This window comes from Dreissena polymorpha, chromosome 15 (genome assembly GCF_020536995.1).
Source record: "Dreissena polymorpha isolate Duluth1 chromosome 15, UMN_Dpol_1.0, whole genome shotgun sequence".
NCBI lineage: Eukaryota > Metazoa > Mollusca > Bivalvia > Myida > Dreissenidae > Dreissena > Dreissena polymorpha.
In genome coordinates, this window is record NC_068369.1 from 38,878,722 (window position 1) to 38,901,281 (window position 22,560).

The 22,560-nt window shown below is 36.7% G+C and overlaps 1 protein-coding gene across 14 annotated transcripts in view; it reads right to left on the reverse strand.

Moving 5' to 3' along the window:
• Positions 1-22,560, reverse strand: part of LOC127860017 (diacylglycerol kinase beta-like) — a 157,747-nt gene that overhangs the window by 22,677 nt on the left and 112,510 nt on the right. For 13 of the 14 annotated variants that reach the window (XM_052397709.1, XM_052397714.1, XM_052397710.1 and 10 more), the window contains 6 exons: positions 20,966-21,085; positions 17,685-17,773; positions 7,310-7,426; positions 2,947-3,111; positions 1,787-1,878; positions 1,052-1,126 (listed from right to left, as the gene is read on the reverse strand). In XM_052397709.1, the coding sequence (XP_052253669.1) occupies positions 1,052-1,126; positions 1,787-1,878; positions 2,947-3,111; positions 7,310-7,426; positions 17,685-17,773; positions 20,966-21,085 (658 nt within the window). The remainder of the gene's footprint in view (positions 1-1,051; positions 1,127-1,786; positions 1,879-2,946; positions 3,112-7,309; positions 7,427-17,684; positions 17,774-20,965; positions 21,086-22,560) is intronic. The other variant, XM_052397715.1, reaches the window with a different exon arrangement.

A 22,560-nucleotide genomic window follows, 5' to 3' on the forward strand; every position in this document is an offset into this window, starting at 1 on the left:
TACTTGGTCTATGTCTTGACTACTACAAATGATGTACCCTACTTGGTCTATGTCTTGACTACTACAAATGAAGTACCCTACTTGGTCTATGTCTTGACTACTACAAATGAAGTATCCTACTTGGTCTATGACTTGACTACTACAAATGAAGTATCCTACTTGGTCTATGTCTTGACTACTACAAATGAAGTATCCTACTTGGTCTATGTCTTGACTACTACAAATGACATACCCTACTTGGTCTCTGTCTTGACTACTACAAATGACTTACCCTACTTGGTCTATGTCTTGACTACTACAAATGACGTAACCTACTTGGTCTCTGACTTGACTACTACAAATGAAGTATCCTACTTGGTCTATGTCTTGACTACTACAAATGAAGTATCCTACTTGGTCTATGACTTGACTACTACAAATGAAGTACCCTACTTGGTCTATGACTTGACTACTACAAATGAAGTACCCTACTTGGTCTATGACTTGACTACTACAAATGAAGTATCCTACTTGGTCTATGTCTTGACTACTACAAATGAAGTACCCTACTTGGTCTATGTCTTGACTACTACAAATGACATACCCTACTTGGTCTCTGTCTTGACTACTACAAATGACTTACCCTACTTGGTCTATGTCTTGACTACTACAAATGACCTAACCTACCTGGTCTCTGACTTGACTACTACAAATGAAGTATCCTACTTGGTCTATGTCTTGACTACTACAAATGAAGTATCCTACTTGGTCTATGACTTGACTACTACAAATGAAGTACCCTACTTGGTCTATGACTTGACTTCTACAAATGAAGTATCCTACTTGGTCTATGACTTGACTACTACACATGACCTACCCTACTTGGTCTATGTCTTGACTACTACAAATGACGTACCCTACTTGGTCTATGTCTTGACTACTACAAATGACGTATCCTACTTGGTCTATGTCTTGACTACTACAAATGAAGTATCCTACTTGGTCTATGACTTGACTACTACAAATGACGTACCCTACTTGGTCTCTGTCTTGACTTCTACACATGACCTACCCTACTTGGGGTCCTCCTTTCATCACATCATACACCTGTCGGGGATTCAACAAGTACTGGAATTTACGCATTATCCTGAAATAACATACACAGTGTCTCCATTGATAAAATACACATTAAAAAAATAGTTTTAGATCTATAATTGTTTTTCAGACATTTAACAACAATGCAGAGTTCTTGTGCTTTATGTAATAGCTGAGTTTAACAACAGGTAAGAGTGTGTTTACCAGCCAATAAGCAATTATAAAGTAAAACAACTTGAATAACTAATATTTAAGCCATTGAAATAAGACTGAAATCTTTACTTTTTAGTTCATATGATTGCGACTTCTGTTTTTTGTCTCTTGTGTGGCAAAAAAGAGACAATAACTTTGTTCTTTGTCTACGAACCCATCAGCAAGTATCATGTTAAATACATCAGCCAGTATCATGTTAAATACATCAGCCAGTATCATGTTAAATACATCAGCCAGTATCATGTTAAATACATCAGCCAGTATCGTGTTGTAGAAAGGATTCCATAACCTATCCCTACACAATTTATGTTGCTGGGCCTTGCATCGAACCGGCCATTCTCCGATTTGTAGTGCAATGTTCTAACTTTAATATTCAATACAATTTATAAAACGATCCGTTTTAAATTCAAAAATATATGCACAATTTCTTTCCGAAAGATGTACTTTTAAAATGAGGGTACATTTCAAGAGAGTCTAATGTTACAGCCTAGTGACTTACTTGCTTCCCTGTTTTCCGCCACTTTTCGGATTAACAAATACAAGGAGGGGGTGAGCATTGTCTTCAGGACTGATTTGAAATGAACTCTGGCCCTGAAATCAAACATGAGATGTAAGTTATCAAGGGATATTGCCTGCTGAAAGTCATTTGATATAACGTTCTAATTGTATAGTAATATAGCGTTCTAGTTATCATATGGCAGCTTACTGGTTATTATTTGATATAGCTTTCCAATTATCTAGTAATAAAACTTTCTAGTGACTTAATGATAAAGCTTTCTTTTTATCATACGATATAGTTTATTAGTGATCAAGTAATGCAGCTTTCAAGTTATCAAGCAATATAGCCTGATGGTTATTATGTGATATAGCTGACTAGTTTTTGTAGGATATAGCTTGCAAGTTATCATGTGATATCTTTTGTTTGTAATCAAGTGATTTATAGAGTCATGTATTGAAATACTTGCTATTTATCATGTCATATAGCTTTCTTGTTTTCATATGATAAAGCTAACTATTTAAAATGTGATGTTTCTTGTTAGCAATGAAGTGATGCAGTTTTCTAGTTATGAAGTTTTATAGCTTTCTAGTAATTAAGTTTTATAGCTTTCTAGTTATGAAGTTTTATAGCTTTCTGGTTCTGAGGAGACACAGCTTTCTAGTTATGGAGGAGATACAGCTTTCTAGTTATGAAGTGATAAAGCTTTCTAGTTATGAAGTGCTAAAGCTATCTAGTTATGAAATGATAAAGCTTTCTAGTTATCAAATGATACAGCTTTCTAGTTATGAAATGATACAGCTTTCTAATTACGAAGTGATAAAGCCTTCTAGTTATGAAGTGATAAAACTTTCTTTTTATGAAATTCTACAGCTTTCTAGTTATGAAGTGATACAGCTTTCTATCATTTGATATGGCTTGCTAATAACGAACAATTTAGCACACTAGTTATCATGTAATGGAGCTATCTAGTTAGCTTGCTGGTTATAAAGTGATAAAGCTGGCTAGTTATCATGTGATATAGCCTGCTGGTTATGAACCAATGCCAGTTCAAGAACTTTTTGTTCAACCCTAATCCAACTGCTTGTTGTATTTGTTAACATGAACTGATGCTGCTTTGATATTAAAGGTTAGAAAAAAAACACAATTAATTAGTGACTTACAGCAGAGGTATCAAACACAGTGGAGTCTGTTCTTGTCAGCACTCGCTTCTCTCCAGTTTTCCGGTCAAGTACTGCGGGACAGATGGCAGTAGGCGGTAAAATGTGATCCCTAAACAGCCCCAGATCACACTCGGGCTTCACTTGTGACGCACACCGGTTGTGAAGCTGGAATGAAAAGTATGCCTGGTTAAAACATTGTGTTCATTTAATATTCACCTTCTAGCTTATCATTGATCAACTGCGCATATGAAAGCAACAGATAGGGCTTTTTTTCTTGATTTGTGGAAAAGGGCCTGGCCTTCTATTTAGGGGAAAAAAACAAAAAACTGAGAAAGGGGAAATATTTTCCAAAAGTAATCTTCAAATTCAGGTAAAATTGCATAATTTAAAAAAAATTCTTTTTGGGGAAGGGGCCTTTTTAGGGGGAGGGAGCCTTTTTGAAGGGGGGAGGGGAAAGGGCCTTTTTAAGGCCCTTTCTAAAGAATAAAAAAAGCCTTAAGTAAGATACAACTAGACTATTGCCAAGCAATATAAGTCCCCTACCAGTAACTCCATCATTTCAGCAATATTTCTAGTCTATTTGTTGTCATAGCAACCAGAATTCTTGACGTAAGAACAAAATGAAATGATGTGCATAATCTCCATAATGCCATCTATCCATGTTTCAAGTTTCATGAAAAAATATGAAGAACTTTTATAGTTATCGCAGGATCCACCATTTTCAGCAATATTTCTAGTCGGTTTGTTGCCATTGAAAACCAGAATTCTTGACGTTGGAACAAAATGAAATGCCATGCATAATCTCCATACTGCATCTGTCCATTATTGAAAGTTTCATGAAAAAATATTTAGAACTTTTAAAGTTATCACAATATCCAGAAAAGTGTGACAGACTCACAGACACACAGAGAGCAAACCATACTGGTTTTACCAGTAGGGGACAATAAGTTCATCAATCAAGCCTTATACCCTGCCAATCAGCGAAAAGACTTTATATAAGATGTTCAATTATTGCCAAAGCAAATATCCATTTAAAATACAGTTCATTATTGAAGACATATTAAACAAGATTGCAGCAATGCAACATACTATATCACCTAAGTTACACATCCTATGATGGCACCTACATGACACACCATAATAGGGCTCATACAGACATTTCTTGACAAAAATTCAAGCACTTTTAGAACATATTTAAAGGTAAAAATTCCAAATTCAACAGCTTTGGCTATTTGAAGCATTTAAATGCGACCAATTATTTTTGCTTCTACAGTTGATGACTTTCTAACAAATATATATTTATTTTTACAAAAACTCATAATGTTAAACCTTAATAAGACATCATACATCACCATGCTATTGTTCGTAGGATTTTTTAGAACAGACAAATGCTTACATAAAACAAGTTTACAGTGTGACTTGGCAAGATCTGCTTTCAGCTTTAAGACTGTTTTTCCAATTTCAAGACTAAGAGATTTATTTCAATTAAATATGAACTAGAGCTTTGTCACAGACATGACTAATACCCCCCCCATATAGATTAACACAGAATACTTTGCATGTTGTCTTCACAAAAAACAGTGGACACCATGCTCAATGTTTAAAACGCACTAAGTGACCCCGTGACCTAGTTTTTGACCCGGCATGGCCCATGTTCAAAGTTGACCTACACATTATCTAGATACAACTTCTGACCAAGTGTGGTGAAGATCAGATGAAAACTACTTGAATTAGAGAGCGGACACCATGCTGAATGTGTAAAACGTACTAAGTGACCTAGTTTTTGGCCCTGCATGGCCCATGTTTAAACTTGGCGTACAGATCATCTAGATAAAACTTCTGAACAAGTTTGGTGAAGATATTGGATGAAAACTTCTTGAATTAAAGAGCAGACAATATGATGAATGTTTAAAATGCACTAAGTGACCCTGTGACCTAGTTTTTTACCCGGCATGACCCATATTCAAACCTGACCTAGAAATCATCTAGATACAACTTCTGACCAAGTTTGGTGAAGATAGGATGAAAACCACTTGAATTATAGAGCGACATTTAATACGGACTGACCGACAGACAGACCAACAGACAAGTTCACTCCTATATACCCCCCTAAACTTCGTTGTGGGGGTACAAAAACAGATGCATTAAACTATATATAAAATCTAAGTTTCAAGAATTTCTCTTGTGTCACATGCTTTTTTGGTAAACATATATAAGATATTAATTGTGTAACTCCGAATAAGGATGTGTGAAATATAGGCCCCATAGGAACTCAACCAGATATGACCATAATAAGCCTGTATTGAGTGATATTTAAACATCAATGTTTGGTTGCAACATCATCAAGTGTACAGCACGTATCACATATATAACAACAGATACAGCATTGGACCATTTATGCCAGTTTAATAAAACTCATAGTTTATTGATTCTCAGTGAAAACATCAACACCAAAAACAGGTACAAAACAAGGGCAGTTTGTAAAACATGCATGCCTCCCATATGGGCTGTCAGTTGTAGTGGCAGCCATTGTGTGAATATGTTTTTTGTAACTGTGACCTTGACCTTTGACCAAGTGACCTGAAAGTCAATAGGGGTCATCTGCCAGTCATGATCAATGTACCTATTAAGTTTCATGATCCTAGGCCTAATTATCATCAGGAAACCATTTTACTGTTTCGAGTAACTGTGACCTTGACCTTTGACCTAGTGACCTGAATATTAATAGGGGTCATCTGCCAGTCATGATCAATTTACCTATGAAGTTTCATGATCCTAGGCGTAAGCATTCTTGAGTTATCATCCGGAAACCATTTAACTATTTCGAGTCACTGTGACCTTGACCTTTGACCTAGTGACCTGAAAATCGATATGGGTCATCTGCCAGTCATGATCAATGTACCTATGAAGTTTCATGATCCTAGGCGTAAGCATTCTTGAGTTATCATCCGGAAACCATTTTACTGTTTTGAGTCACTGTGACCTTGACCTTTGACCTAGTGACCTGAAAATCAATAGGGGTCATCTGCCAGTCATGATCAATTTTCCTACGAAGTGTCATCATCCGGAAACCATTTTACTATTTCAGGTCACTGTGACCTTGACCTTTGACCTAATGACCTGAAAATCAATAGCGGTCATCTGCCAGTCATGATCAATGTACATGTACCAATGAAGTTTCATGATCCTAGGCCTATGCATTCTTGAGTTATCATCCGGAAACCATTTTATTATTTTGAGTCACTGTGACCTTGACCTTTGACGTAGTGACCTGAAAATCAATGATCTGCCAGTCATGATCAATGTACCTATGAAGTTTCATGATCCTAGGCCTAAGCGTTCTTGAGTTATCATCCAGAAACCATCTGGTGGACAGACCGACGGACAGACTGACCCACCGACATGTGCAAAACAATATACCCCCTCTTCTCCGAAGGGGGGCATAAATATTCAATTCATTAATATTCTGCAATTATACAGACTACAATTATTATCAAGTATTGAGGTATAAATACATATTCAGCCCGACATGATCTAAACCAACAAGTGGCCGTTAATCACTGGCACCTTCACTTTTTTTATATGCATTATTAACTAGCCAATTATACTACTATGGTGATGCCAAGGCGCGGAAGTTTTTAAATACATTAAGAAATCTGCAGGGCAGAGTTTGTTTTTTATGCCTTTTCAACATATCAAATTGGTTTAAAAATCCAACACTGTAGTGTGATTTAGCAAACATGAATTCATCCACAATGGACAGAAACATATAATCTCAACCTATTTGTGATGATCTTTATAAGTTGCGACATTTAAAACTTTTAAAAAGCAAATCAATGTTTGATGTCTGTATGACAAACAAATTTCTGCCCAATGAAGTCACTAATGACATCAAAAGATTGCTTACAGAATATACAAGTTGTAATATTAACAAAAACAAGATGTGTTTGTGAAACACTATGCCCCCCCATATATTTGACCTTTGGTCTTGAGGATGACCTTGACTTTCACCACTCAAAATGTGCAGCTCCATAAGATACACATGCATGCCAAATATCAAGTTGCTATCTTAAATATTGCAAAAGTTATGGCCAATGTTAAAGTTTGACGCAAACCAACAAACCAACAAACAGACAGGGCAAAAACAATATGTCCCCCAGTATTGACTGGGGGACATAACAATGGCTTCTTGCCCATCTAATGGATACTTCTGCATTCTTCTAAACAAAGATATACAGTGTCACTTAAATAATATACAGAAATAAATTTCCTAACAATCTGTCATAAAGTTGCAATTCTCAAAGACTGCACGTAAGAAACTCATGTAGCGATGTTTTCATGAGATAGCTCCTAAGTAACATACCGTTAAATGGCACCATCTGCAAGTGAGTCCAGTCACACCGTTGCAGAACTTGATGGTTTTGTGGCACTTCTCACATTTCCCTGAACAGTTGCCCTCCACCCAGTGGTGGTTCATAGTCTGCAAAACAGCGTCTGCTAGCATGTCAAGACTTCAATTACAGGAAACATAAATCATCAATGTGCAAACAGAAGCAACATCAAAAGCTCAAAATAATAATTTGCAGAGTGTGTGATTGTGACAGTTAATAGACAAGTTATTATAATGCAATAAAGCAAGGTAAAGTTGGAATATGCCACACAGGATGGTGCAAGTATAGTTAATGTATCAGCCTGTATGTTTGTTGTTACTTTTTGGGTGTCAAGGCCATAAATAGCTTGAGGCATTTAAGCACATCTTAACGGATAACTTAGTATAATAGGGCAAATAAGGCATCATACATTACGTCCTACACCTTCAACTAAATAATTCTCACTTTGTAACAAAATGTGTCCCTAACAAATAAAAATTTCAAACCAATTTGACATCAACAATTTTGCAAACAGCGCAGACCCAGATGAGACACCGCATCATGTGGTGTCTCATCTGGGTCTACGCTGTTTGCAAAGGCCTTTTTTCTAGACGCTAGGCATAAATGGTTTAAGGCAGCTTGTTTATGTTTGTATAGTTTGCATATCTTCTGACTTTGCTTTTCAACCAATTTGAGTTTGTATGAGATAACATAAGAGCAAATGTTTTGATAAAGCTTCTTGGTAATTGGGCAAAAGCATGTGACTCCTGAAGTTTTGAAGTTTTCAAAAGGCTTAACTTATTAGATAACCTGCCCTGCACCCTTGTAGCCATGTATTTCACAGGACCCAAACAATTCACGCAGCAATTTTCTTTTAGAAATGCCTCATTCATGCCACAGTAGTAAATTGTGGCAACTAACACTATGAGTATAAAGTCTTTCCAGCCATTTCAAAAGTGACACTGGGAGCTTTAAAATCATGAAAATCAACAAATTCATGGAAGATTCTCATCCCTGCAAGATATCATTATAACCAAACTTTTGAGACAGTTAAAAAATATGACCTCTAGAGTGTTTGTGCTTTTATTTGACCTAGTGACCTAGTTTTTAAAAAACATGTGACCCAGTTTCCAACTCGGAAGAGATATCATTTTGACTAAGTTTCATGAAGATTGGGCAATAAATGTGGCCCCTAAAGTGCTTACAAACATGATTTATGAAGGACAACAGGAGATCACAAAAGCTCACCATGAGCAAATTGTGTTCAGGAGAGCTGAAAAAGGAATTTAAATGCACCAAGTTCATAGCAAATGAAGATCAAGTGCAGTTAAAGCCTAATCAATGGAAAAGAATGTTTGTCCTAGATTATTTACAAGATTTAGAATTCATACACAAGGCAGCACATTTAAAACAAGCATTCACTCACTACTGTAGCCTCAATCTTTCTATATGCCTGATTGCACATTTGTTAGGTTTCCGCATGCGCCATGCTATGAGTGACAAGTGAAATAATTCTGGATGAAATATAGGAAAGATTGAACAAATTATCAGCAGAAAACTGCTGCTGTTTGAAACTGAATATTCAATACTGCTACAATTTGATCTTTTGATGTATGGGTATTATGATGCAAAGCTTAAACACAATTCAAAAGATATAATTACATATATTGGACACTAAAAAGACTTTGAATCGGCAATTTCTTTACAAGACAGATTCAAAAGAAAACCACTTATCACTTAAAATATATAACATATGAAGAGCACACAAATTCAAGCCCCAGTTCAAGATTAAATCTAATTTCATATGTGTTAAGATAGATTGTTTAGTGTTTGCTTTTGTACATCAGAGTGTGTTAGTATGTTTCTATGCCAGAGGTGTTTAATATACATTAAAAAAATATTTTAAAAACTAATAACTTTGATTACGCAATTAAAATGATTTTTGTCATTTTGGAGTACCAGTAAATATGTCTGATTTGGTGAACAATGACTCAGTATATGACATTTCTTGTTAATGAGAGTTTATCTTCATCTGTATACCATACTGGTAAACAATGACAGTTTGTCATCATCTGTATACAATACTGGTAAACAATGAACATTTGTCCTCATATGTATACCATACTGGTAAACAATGACAGTTTGTCATCATCTGTATACCATACTGGTAAACAATGACAGTTTGTCCTCATCTGTATACCATACTGGTAAACAATGACAGTTTGTCCTCATCTGTATACCATACTGGTAAGCAATGACAGTTTGTCCTCATCTGTATACCATACTGGTAAACAATGACAGTTTGTCCTCATCTGTATACCATACTGGTAAACAATGACTACACGCCATTTGTTTATCAAATATGTGTGTTCATATCTTGTAAATATTGGCACTATGCCATTTTGTGTGTGTTAAATCTTATAAACAATCACTCTGCAATGCCACTTTTTATTTGTATGCCCCCCCCCACATGTCATATGTCAAGGATTATGATAATTAAACATAGGTGGGCACAACATACAACGATCTAGCACTTAAATAAATAGAAGCTTACACATGATGTATTATGAATTTTGAAAAGTGATTCAAGAATATGCAGCTTTATGACAATTTGTCATGATAGCCCAATGCATCCAACAACACATCAAGGAAATAGGCACAGCGAAACACAGTTTATTATTTGAGACTATAGAAATAAATCATACAACAAAAACATACAATTCATTTTTAGTGGCAGAGCATTCGGATAAGATTACACAAAATTAACAATACAATGGAACATATTTTGATAATAGTTAATATAATCCACTTAAAACATATCAACAAACTCAGTAGCAATCTATTTACCTGACAGAGATGAAATAAGCATTAAGTCTCTGGAGTTTTGATATCAATGTTGCTACTAAGTAGTTTGTACATACTGGAGTTTTGATATCAATGTTGCTACTAAAGTAATCTTTACCTACTGGAGTTTTGATATCAATGTTGCTAATAAGTAGTCTTTACTAACTGGAGTTTTGATATCAGTGTTGCTACTAAGTAGTCTTTACTTACTGGAGTTTTGATATCAGTGTTGCTACTAAGTAGTCTGTACATACTGGAGTTTTGATATCAATGTTGCTACTAAGTAATCTTTACCTACTGGAGTTTTGATATCAATGTTGCTACTAAGTGGTCTTTACTTACTGGAGTTTTGATATCAATATTGCTACTAAGTAGTCTTTTCTTACTGGAGTTTTGATATCAATATTGCTACAAAGTAGTCTTTTCTTACTGGAGTTTTGATATCAATGTTGCTACTAAGTAATCTTTACCTACTGGAGTTTTGATATCAATGTTGCTACTAAAGTCATCTTTACCTACTGGAGTTTTGATATCAATGTTGCTAATAAGTAGTCTGTACATACTGGAGTTTTGATATCAATGTTGCTACTAAGTAGTCTGTACATACTGGAGTTTTGATATCAATGTTGCTACTAAGTGGTCTTTACTTACTGGAGTTTTGATATCAATATTGCTACTAAGTAGTCTTTTCTTACTGGAGTTTTGATATCAATATTGCTACTAAGTAGTCTTTTCTTACTGGAGTTTTGATATCAATGTTGCTACTAAGTAATCTTTACCAACTGGAGTTTTGATATCAATGTTGCTACTAAAGTCATCTTTACCTACTGGAGTTTTGATATCAATGTTGCTAATAAGTAGTCTTTACTTACTGGAGTTTTGATATCAATGTTGCTATTAAGTAGTGTTTACTTACTGGAGTTTTGATATCAATGTTGCTACTAAGTAGTCTTTATTTACTTGAGTTTTGATATCAATGTTGCTACTAAGTGGTCTTCACTTACTGGAGTTTTGATATCAATGTTGCTACTAGGTAGTCTTTACCTACTGGAGTTTTGATATCAATGTTGCTACTAAGTAGTCTGTACTTACTGGAGTTTTGATATCAATGTTGCTACTAGGAAGTCTTTACTTACTGGAGTTTTTATATCAATATTGCTACTAAGTAGTCTTTACTAACTGGAGTTTTGATATCAATGTTGCTAATAAGTAGTCTTTTCTTACTGGAGTTTTGATATCAATGTTGCTACTAAGTAGTCTTTACTTACTGGAGTTTTGATATCAATGTTGCTACTAAGTAGTCTTTACTTACTGGAGTTTTGATATCAATGTTGCTACTAAGTGGTCTTTACTTACTGGAGTTTTGATATCAATGTTGCTACTAAGTAGTCTTTTCTTACTGGAGTTTTGATATCAATATTGCTACTAAGTGGTCTTTACTTACTGGAGTTTTGATATCAATGTTGCTACTAGGTAGTCTTTACTTACTGGAATTTTGATATCAATATTGCTACTAAGTAGTCTTTTCTTACTGGAGTTTTGATATCAATATTGCTACTAAGTAGTCTTTACTTACTGGAGTTTTGATATCAATGTTGCTACAAAGTAGTCTTTTCTTACTGGAGTTTTGATATCAATATTGCTACTAAGTGGTCTTTACTTACTGGAGTTTTGATATCAATATTGCTACTAAGTAGTCTTTACTTACTGGAGTTTTGATATCAATATTGCTACTTAGTAGTCTTTTCTTACTGGAGTTTTGATATCAATATTGCTACTAAGTAGTCTTTACCTACTGGAGTTTTGATATCAATGTTGCTACTAAGTAGTCTTTACTTACTGGAGTTTTGATATCAATGTTGCTACTAAGTAGTCTTTACCTACTGGAGTTTTGATATCATTGTTGCTACTAAGTAGTCTTTACTTACTGGAGTTTTGATATCAATGTTGCTACTAAGTAGTCTTTACTTACTGGAGTTTTGATATCAATGTTGCTACTAAGTAGTCTTTACCTACTGGAGTTTTGATATCAATGTTGCTACTAAGTAGTCTTTACTTACTGGAGTTTTGATATCAATGTTGCTACTAAGTAGTCTTTACTTACTGGAGTTTTGATATCAATGTTGCTACTAAGTAGTCTTTACCTACTGGAGTTTTGATATCAATGTTGCTACTAAGTAGTCTTTTCTTACTGGAGTTTTGATATCAATATTGCTACTAAGTGGTCTTTACTTACTGGAGTTTTGATATCAATATTGCTACTAAGTAGTCTTTACTTACTGGAGTTTTGATATCAATATTGCTACTAAGTAGTCTTTTCTTACTGGAGTTTTGATATCAATATTGCTACTAAGTAGTCTTTACCTACTGGAGTTTTGATATCAATGTTGCTACTAAGTAGTCTTTACTTACTGGAGTTTTGATATCAATGTTGCTACTAAGTAGTCTTTACTTACTGGAGTTTTGATATCAATGTTGCTACTAAGTAGTCTTTACTTACTGGAGTTTTGATATCAATGTTGCTACTAAGTAGTCTTTACTTACTGGAGTTTTGATATCAATGTTGCTACTAAGTAGTCTTTACTTACTGGAGTTTTGATATCAATGTTGCTACTAAGTAGTCTTTACTTACTGGAGTTTTGATATCAATGTTGCTACTAAGTGGTCTTTTCTTACTGGAGTTTTGATATCAATGTTGCTACTAAGTAGTCTTTTCTTACTTGAGTTTTGATATCAAAGTTGCTACTAAGTGGTTTTTTCTTTTTCTTACTGGAGTTTTGATATCAATGTTGCTACTAAGTGGTCTTCACTTACTGGAGTTTTGATATCAAAGTTGCTACTAAGTGGTCTTTTCTTACTTGAGTTTTGATATCAAAGTTGCTACTAAGTGGTCTTTTCTTACTGGAGTTTTGATATCAATGTTGCTACTAAGTGGTCTTCACTTACTGGAGTTTTGATATCAATGTTGCTACTAAGTGGTCTTTTCTTACTTGAGTTTTGATATCAAAGTTGCTACTAAGTGGTCTTTTCTTACTGGAGTTTTGATATCAATGTTGCTACTAAGTGGTCTTCACTTACTGGAGTTTTGATATCAATGTTGCTACTAAGTGGTCTTCACTTACTGGAGTTTTGATATGAATGCTGCTACTTAGTAGTCTTTACCTACTGGAGTTTTGATATCAATGTTGCTACTAAGTGGTCTTTACTTACTGGAGTTTTGATATCAATGTTGCTACTAAGTAGTCTTTACTTACTTGAGTTTTGATATCAATGTTGCTACTAAGTAGTCTTTACTTACTGGAGTTTTGATATCAATGTTGCTACTAGGTAGTCTTTACCTACTGGAGTTTTGATATCAATGTTGCTACTAAGTAGTCTTTACTTACTGGAGTTTTGATATCAATGTTGCTACTAGGAAGTCTTTACTTACTGGAGTTTTGATATCAATGTTGCTACTAAGTAGTCTTTACTGACTAGAGTTTTGATATCAATATTGCTACTAGGTAGTCTTTACTTACTGGAGTTTTGATATCAATGTTGCTACTAAGTAGTCTTTACCTACTGGAGTTTTGATATCAATGTTGCTACTAAGTAGTCTTTACTTACTTGAGTTTTGATATCAATGTTGCTACTAAGTGGTCTTCACTTACTGGAGTTTTGATATCAATGTTGCTACTAGGTAGTCTTTACCTACTGGAGTTTTGATATCAATGTTGCTACTAAGTAGTCTTTACTTACTGGAGTTTTGATATCAATGTTGCTACTAGGTAGTCTTTACCTACTGGAGTTTTGATATCAATGTTGCTACTAAGTAGTCTTTTCTTACTGGAGTTTTGATATCAATGTTGCTTATAAGTGGTCTTTACTTACTGGAGTTTTGATATCAATGTTGCTACTAAGTAGTCTTTACTTACTGGAGTTTTGATATCAATATTGCTACTAAGTAGTCTTTACTTACTGGAGTTTTGATATGAATGCTGCTACTTAGTAGTCTTTACTTACTGGAGTTTTGATATCAATGTTGCTAATAAGTAGTCTTTTCTTACTGGAGTTTTGATATCAATGTTGCTACTAAGTAGTCTGTACTTACTGGAGTTTTGATATCAATGTTGCTACTAAGTAGTCTGTACTTACTGGAGTTTTGATATCAATGTTGCTACTAAGTAGTCTTTATTGACTGGAGTTTTGATATGAATGCTGCTATTTAGTGGTCTTTACTTAATGACATATCAATATCAATTTTGCTCCTAAGTAGTGTTTACTTACTGAGTTTTGATATCAGTGTTACTAATAGTCTTTACATCCTTACTTATCTAACACTAATGCACAAACACTTTGGATAAAAAGTTTTAAAAAACACTCGATAAACCACTTACATGTACTTCATTACACACAATACCATCAAGGCATTTTAAATCTGTTTCTACATACCTGACTTGCTTGCTTTAAAATCATCAAAAGAAACACACAATGTGTAGATATATTCAACCATAAAATGTATGACTGTGAAAATAAGGATTCAATTCGTGCTCTGGTGAGCTAAAAAGGTACTGGGCAATGTTATAACTCCGCTATTCACTGACAGGATCTGAACACTTCTCAATAGGGACCACAGTCTGATAACATTTGTTAAAACATTTAGCTAAAGCTTTATGTACATCCCAACATAGCCTATGTACATCCCATATAACATATGTACATCCCACATAGCCTATGTACAACTCACATAGCGTATGTACATCCCACATAGCCTATGTACATCCCACATAGCCTATGTACATCCCATATAACATATGTACATCCCACATAGCTTAAGTACATCTCACATAGTCTATGTACATCCAACATAGCCTATGTACATCCCATATAGCCTATGTACATCCCACATAACCTATGTACATCCCACATAACCTATGTACATCCCACATAGCATATGTACATCCCACATAAACTTTGTACATCCCACATTACCTATATACATCCCACATAGCCTATGTACATCACACATAACCTATGTACATCCCTCATAGCATATGTATATCTCACATACATGTAGCCTTTGTACATCCCACATAACCTATGTACATCCCACATAGCCTATGTACATCCCACATAGCTTATGTACATCCCACATAACCTATGTACATCCCACATAACCAATGTACATCCCACATAGCCTATGTACATCCCATATAACATATGTACATCCCACATAGCTTAAGTACATCTCACATAGTCTATGAACATCCCACATAGCCTATGTAAATCCCACATAACCTATGTACATCCCACATAACCTATCTAGATCCCACATGGCCTTAGTACATCCCACATAGCCTATGTACATCCCACATATACTATGTACATCCCACATAACCTATATACATCCCACATAGCATGTGTACATCCCACATAATCTATGTACATCCCTCATAGCATATGCATATCTCACATAGCCTTTGTACATCCCACATAACCTATGTACATCCCACATAGCCTATGTATATCCCATATAGCTTATGTACATCCCACATAACCTATGTACATCCCACATAACCTATGTACATCCCACATAACCTATGTACATTCCACATAACCTATGTACATCCCAAATAGCCAATGTACATCCCACATAGCCTATGTACATCCCACATAGCCTATGTACATCCCACATAGCCTATGTACATCCCACATAGGCTATGTACATCCCACATAACATATGTACATTCCACATAGCCTATGTACATCCCACATAGCCAAGTACATAACACATAGCCTATGAACATCCCACATAACCTATGTACATTCCACATAGTCTATGTACATCCCACACAACATATGTACATTTCACATAGCCTATGTACATTCCACATAGCCTATGTACATCCCACATAACATATGTACATTCCACATAGTCTATGTACATCCCACATAACATATGTACATTCCACATAGCCTATAAACATCCCATATAGCCTATGTACATCCCACATAGCCTATGTGCATCCCATAGCCTATGTACATCCCACATAGCCTATGTAAAGCCCGCATAGCCTGTGTACATCCCACATAGACTATGTACATCCCACATAGCGTATGTACATCCCACATAGCCTATGTACATCCTACATAGCCTATGTACATCCCACATAGCCTATGTACATCCCACATAGGCTATGTACATCCCACATAACATATGTACATTCCACGTAGCCTATGTACATCACACATAGCCAAGTACATAACACATAGCCTATGTACATCCCACATAACCTATGTACATTCCACATAGTCTATGTACATCCCACACAACATATGTACATTCCACATAGCCTATGTACATTCCACATAGCCTATGCACATCCCACATAGCCTATGTACATCCCACATAACATATTTACATTCCACATAGTCTATGTACATCCCACATTACATATGTACATTCCACATAGCCTATGAACATTCCATATAGCCTATGTACATCCCACATAGCCTATGTGCATCCCATAGCCTATGTACATCCCAAATAGCCTATGTAAAGCCCGCATAGCCTGTGTACATCCCACATAGACTATGTACATCCCACATAGCGTATGTACATCCCACATAACCTACGTATATTCCACATAACCTACGTACATCCCACATAGCCTATATACATCCCACATAGCTTATGTGCATCCCACATATCCTACGTACATCCCACATAACCTATGTACATTCAACATAGCCTATGTACATCCCACTTAGCCTATGTACATCCCACATAGCCTTTGTACATCCTGCATAGCCTATGTACATCCCACATAACCTATGTACATCCCACATAGCCTATGTACATCCCACATAGCTTATGTACATCCCACATAACCTATGTACATCCCACATAACCAATGTACATTCCACATAGCCTATGTACATCCCACATAACCTATGTACATCCCACATAACCTATGTACATCCCACATAAACTATGTACATTCCACATAACCTATGTACATCCCACATATCCAATGTACATCCCACATAGCCTATGTACATCCCACATAGCCTATGTACATCCCACATAGCCTATGTACATCCCACATAGCCTTTGTACATCCTGCATAGCCTATGTACATCCCAAATAGCCTATGTACATCCCACATAGCCTATGTACATCCCACATAGCCTATGTACATCCCACTTAGCCTATATACATCCCACATAGCCTATGTACAACATAAAATTGCAGTGCAAGGTCTTGTAACACTTACACTTTTACTTTTTTTCTTCTAAAAATTATGTTATTTATTCTTTCAGGAAGAGTTGAAATGTTTTGCCATTGAAAAAGCAAATTCAATGAGTACAGAACGTTTTCACTATTCAGTACAGTATTTAAACAACATGCTAGATTTCTATTTGATGTCTTGGTTCTTGCCTGGGGTCATTTTGGATTATATTTTACAAGATGTCTGATGAAATGAAATAGCATAACATTTATTGCATATTATTCCAAATTAAGGCAAGAAAACTATAACTTACCTGTGAGGTCTTTTTGGATTTCACATATGTGGTTATACAGGATGCAGGGGCCCTGTGTACACAACGCTCATGAACTGTGTACTTACAGACTGAAAGGACAACAACAGGATTCTAAGGATCCTTGAATGGTCATCTGACAAACTCAAGCTTAGTGGTATAATGTTTTAGACTCCTGGTTTGGGCCATACTTTTGACAACAGAGACATAATTTGAACTAATCTTGATCAAACATAAACCTTAGTGTATATAATACATTTCTCACCATCACACAGGTGTGGTCAATTATGACCCCGAAGGCATACTTTAAAATTAGTAGAAGACAAATACAGTCAAATATATGATGTTACATACAAATATTATACCTTGCCCTTTTTCAGAAAACATTTTTATATAAAGGCTATATTAAAAATGCGACAAAATTGGTGTGGCCTATCTTGACAAACTTCTTAGAAGACCACTGTCTGATGTTATATACTAATAATAGAATATATGAAAAAGCAAGCAAAATATCAAAATAATAACATTGTGAATTATTATTCATCATTTATAAACAATGTTCAACTTAAGAATGCATTTTTGAAAAATAATAATAATTGCATACATGAATGAGAATATAAATAAATGATTTTTTGAAAATCATGAACTGCTTATGAATAACAACTAGTTTATTAATTGTGCCAGAAAACCACATCAACTTCTTATTACAGGGAACCACTTCTACATTTAAACTCTCACACTTACTACCACAGCATTGATAACATTCATATATTTGATTTAAATTAACATTATATGTTCAGAACCATAAAACAGGGCATGTGAGTTAAGTGTCATCCCAGATGAGCCTCTGTAGTCCACAGATGCCTATTAGGGACCACGTAGTCCACAGATGCCTATTAGGGACCTCTGTAGTCCACAGATGCCTATTAGGGACCACGTAGTCCACAGATGCCTATTAGGGACCTCTGTAGTCCACAGATGCCTATTAGGGACCACGTAGTCCACAGATGCCTATTAGGGACCTCTGTAGTCCACAGATGCCTATTAGGGACCTCTGTAGTCCACAGATGCCTATTAGGGACCTCTGTAGTCCACAGATGCCTATTAGGGACCACGTAGTCCACAGATGCCTATTAGGGACCTCTGTAGTCCACAGATGCCTATTAGGGACCTCTGTAGTCCACAGATGCCTATTAGGGACCTCTGTAGTCCACAGATGCCTATTAGGGACCTCTGTAGTCCACAGATGCCTATTAGGGACCACGTAGTCCAAAGATGCCTATTAGGGACCACGTAGTCCACAGATGCCTATTAGGGACCTCTGTAGTCCAGGGATGCCTATTAGAGACCTCTGTAGTCCACAGATGCCTATTAGGGACCTCTGTAGTCCACAGATGCCTATTAGGGACCATGTAGTCCACAGATGCCTATTAGGGACCTCTGTAGTCCACAGATGCCTATTAGGGACCTCTGTAGTCCACAGATGCCTATTAGGGACCACGTAGTCCACAGATGCCTATAAGAGATCTCTGTAGTCCACAGATGCCTATTAGGGACCTCTGTAGTCCACAGATGCCTATTAGGGACCATGTAGTCCACAGATGCCTATTAGGGACCTCTGTAGTCCACAGATGCCTATTAGGGACCACGTAGTCCACAGATGCCTATTAGGGACCACGTAGTCCAAAGATGCCTATTAGGGACCACGTAGTCCACAGATGCCTATTAGGGACCACGTAGTCCACAGATGCCTATTAGGGACCTCTGTAGTCCACAGATGCCTATTAGGGACCATGTAGTCGACCAATGCCTATTAGGGACCACATAGTCCACAGATGCCTATTAGGGACCACATAGTCCACAGATGCCTATTAGGGACCTCTGTAGTCCACAGATGCCTATTAGGGACCACGTAGTCCACAGATGCCTATTAGGGACCTCTGTAGTCCACAGATGCCTATTAGGGACCACGTAGTCCACAGATGCCTATTAGGGACCTCTGTAGTCCACAGATGCCTATTAGGGACCTCTGTAGTCCACAGATGCCTATTAGGGACCTCTGTAGTCCACATATGCCTATTAGGGACCACGTAGTCCACAGATGCCTATTAGGGACCTCTGTAGTCCACAGATGCCTATTAGGGACCTCGTAGTCCACAGATGCCTATTAGGGACCTCTGTAGTCCACAGATGCCTATTAGGGACCTCTGTAGTCCAGGGATGCCTATTAGAGACCTCTGTAGTCCACAGATGCCTATTAGGGACCTCGTAGTCCACAGATGCCTATTAGGGACCACGTAGTCCACAGATGCCTATTAGGGACCTCTGTAGTCCACAGATGCCTATTAGGGACCTCTGTAGTCCACAGATGCCTATTAGGGACCTCTGTAGTCCACAGATGCCTATTAGGGACCACGTAGTCCACAGATGCCTATTAGGGACCTCTGTAGTCCACAGATGCCTATTAGGGACCACGTAGTCCACAGATGCCTATTAGGGACCTCTGTAGTCCACAGATGCCTATTAGGGACCACGTAGTCCACAGATGCCTATTAGGGACCTCTGTAGTCCACAGATGCCTATTAGGGACCATGTAGTCGACCAATGCCTATTAGGGACCACATAGTCCACAGATGCCTATTAGGGACCACATAGTCCACAGATGCCTATTAGGGACCTCTGTAGTCCACAGATGCCTATTAGGGACCACATAGTCCACAGATGCCTATTAGGGACCACATAGTCCACAGATGCATATTAGGGACCACGTAGACCACAGATGCATATTAGGGATCACGTAGTCCACAGATGCCTATTAGGGACCACGTAGTCCACAGATGCCTATTAGGGACCATGTAGTCCACAGATGCCAATTAGGAACCTCTGTAGTCCACAGATGCCTATTAGGGACCTCTGTAGTCCACAGATGCCTATTAGGGACCACATAGTCCACATATGCCTATTAGGGACCACGTAGTCCACAGATGCCTATTAGGGACCACGTAGTCCACAGATGCCTATTAGGGACCACGTAGTCCACAGATGCCTATTAGGGACCACGTAGTCCACAGATAACTATAAGAGACCACGTAGTCCACATATGCCTATTAGGGACCACAGTTTCCGCTTTTATGGAATGTAAGGTTTTAAGATAGTCTCTTGTTAATGAAAATCCAGTCTAGACCGAAAGAGTCAAACTAATCTGGGACGCCACTTTAAGCTCATGTATTTAGCCTCGTAAAGTAGAACACAGACTATTCAAGCCTCGGCGTTAGACTCCTTACATGTACAGCATAGTCCCTTCTTGCCTAGCCCCACCAGCATGTTCAGACACAGATTGCAGTACGCAGGCTTGCCAAAGTGCTTCAGACGCCAGACATGGGTGCCATCGTCCTTGACATTCTGAAAGGGCAAATAAAGGACAGAAATTAGTATGGATGGTTAAATAAATGTCTGACATTATAATCGCTAACAAATTTATTGAATATATTATATTGGTTTGACATGATGGAAAGTTTTCAGTAAAAATTGACTATGTTGAATATATAATTGATTGTTTGAAGAGATTAATAATTAACATCATGCAAGTTTAATTTTAGGGGCCTAATGTTTGACATTCTGCACCGATTGTATAAACAGTTAAACCGGCGGTTAACCACATACTGGTGGTTAAAAGTCGGTAAATTGTTGGTTACTGGTTGGTAAGCGTTTGTATAAAATTGGGTTAGTTATACCGATCGGTTAAAACCCAGTTAAAACATACCCTGCTTCTCTAGGTGGGTAAGTACTAGTAACCGAGAGGTAACTTACACAAAATGGCAGAGTTGCGCAACATATATATAAAAGCTAACAATCAACGACCTTGACAATTTCGACGAGTAAACAGACAATTGCAGCGACTGACACTTTATTTGACTTAATATACACGGCAATACATTTTCTGACTTCAGACGACGAATTTAAGGACGCACAGAACATGTTTTTTACATGTAGCTTAAATGTGCATGATTGTCTCATATTTTTTAATAAAAGTTTGACATACTGAAACAGTCAAATGTATAATAAACATAAAACTATGTTGGACAGATGATTGAATGTTGTTATAAGCAAATAACACTCAGACCTGATGTTAAAGAGCAATGAGTTATGTCTATTTTCAATAAATTCTTCAATGTATAATATGTTTCAATATGGATTATAGTAATTGGCAAACAATATCATATATTAAACTTCCATCTGTCATAGGATTCACCGAGTTTTGTGAACAAAGGCCAAATAACACTTACCTGGATGACTCAATACAGGTGACTAAAATACTATCAGAACTAAAAGCAAATATTTATATGCAGGGAATAATGTCATATAAATCAAGTGAGCTTAAGTCAATATCAAGGAGCTACAGATTGAGTCAATATTAAGCAGCTACAGATTGAGTCAATATCAAGGAGCTACAGATTGAGTCAATATCAAGGAGCTACAGATTGAGTCAATATCAAGGAGCTACAGATTGAGTCAATATAAAGGAGCTACAGATTGAGTCAATATCAAGGAGAAACAGACCGAGTCAATATCAAGGAGCTACATATTGCGTCAATATCAATGAGCTACAGATTAAGTCAATATCAAGGAGCTACATATTGAGTCAATATCAAGGAGCTTCAGACTGAGTCAATATCAAGGAGCAACAGATTGAGTCAATATCAATGAGCTACAGATTGAGTCAATATCAATGAGCTACAGATTGAGTCAATATCAAGGAGCTACAGATTGAGTCAGTATCAAGCAGCTACAGATTGAGTCAATATCAAGGAGCTAAAGACTGAGTCAATATCAAGGAGCTAAAGACTGAGTCAATATCAAGGAGCTACAGATTGAGTCA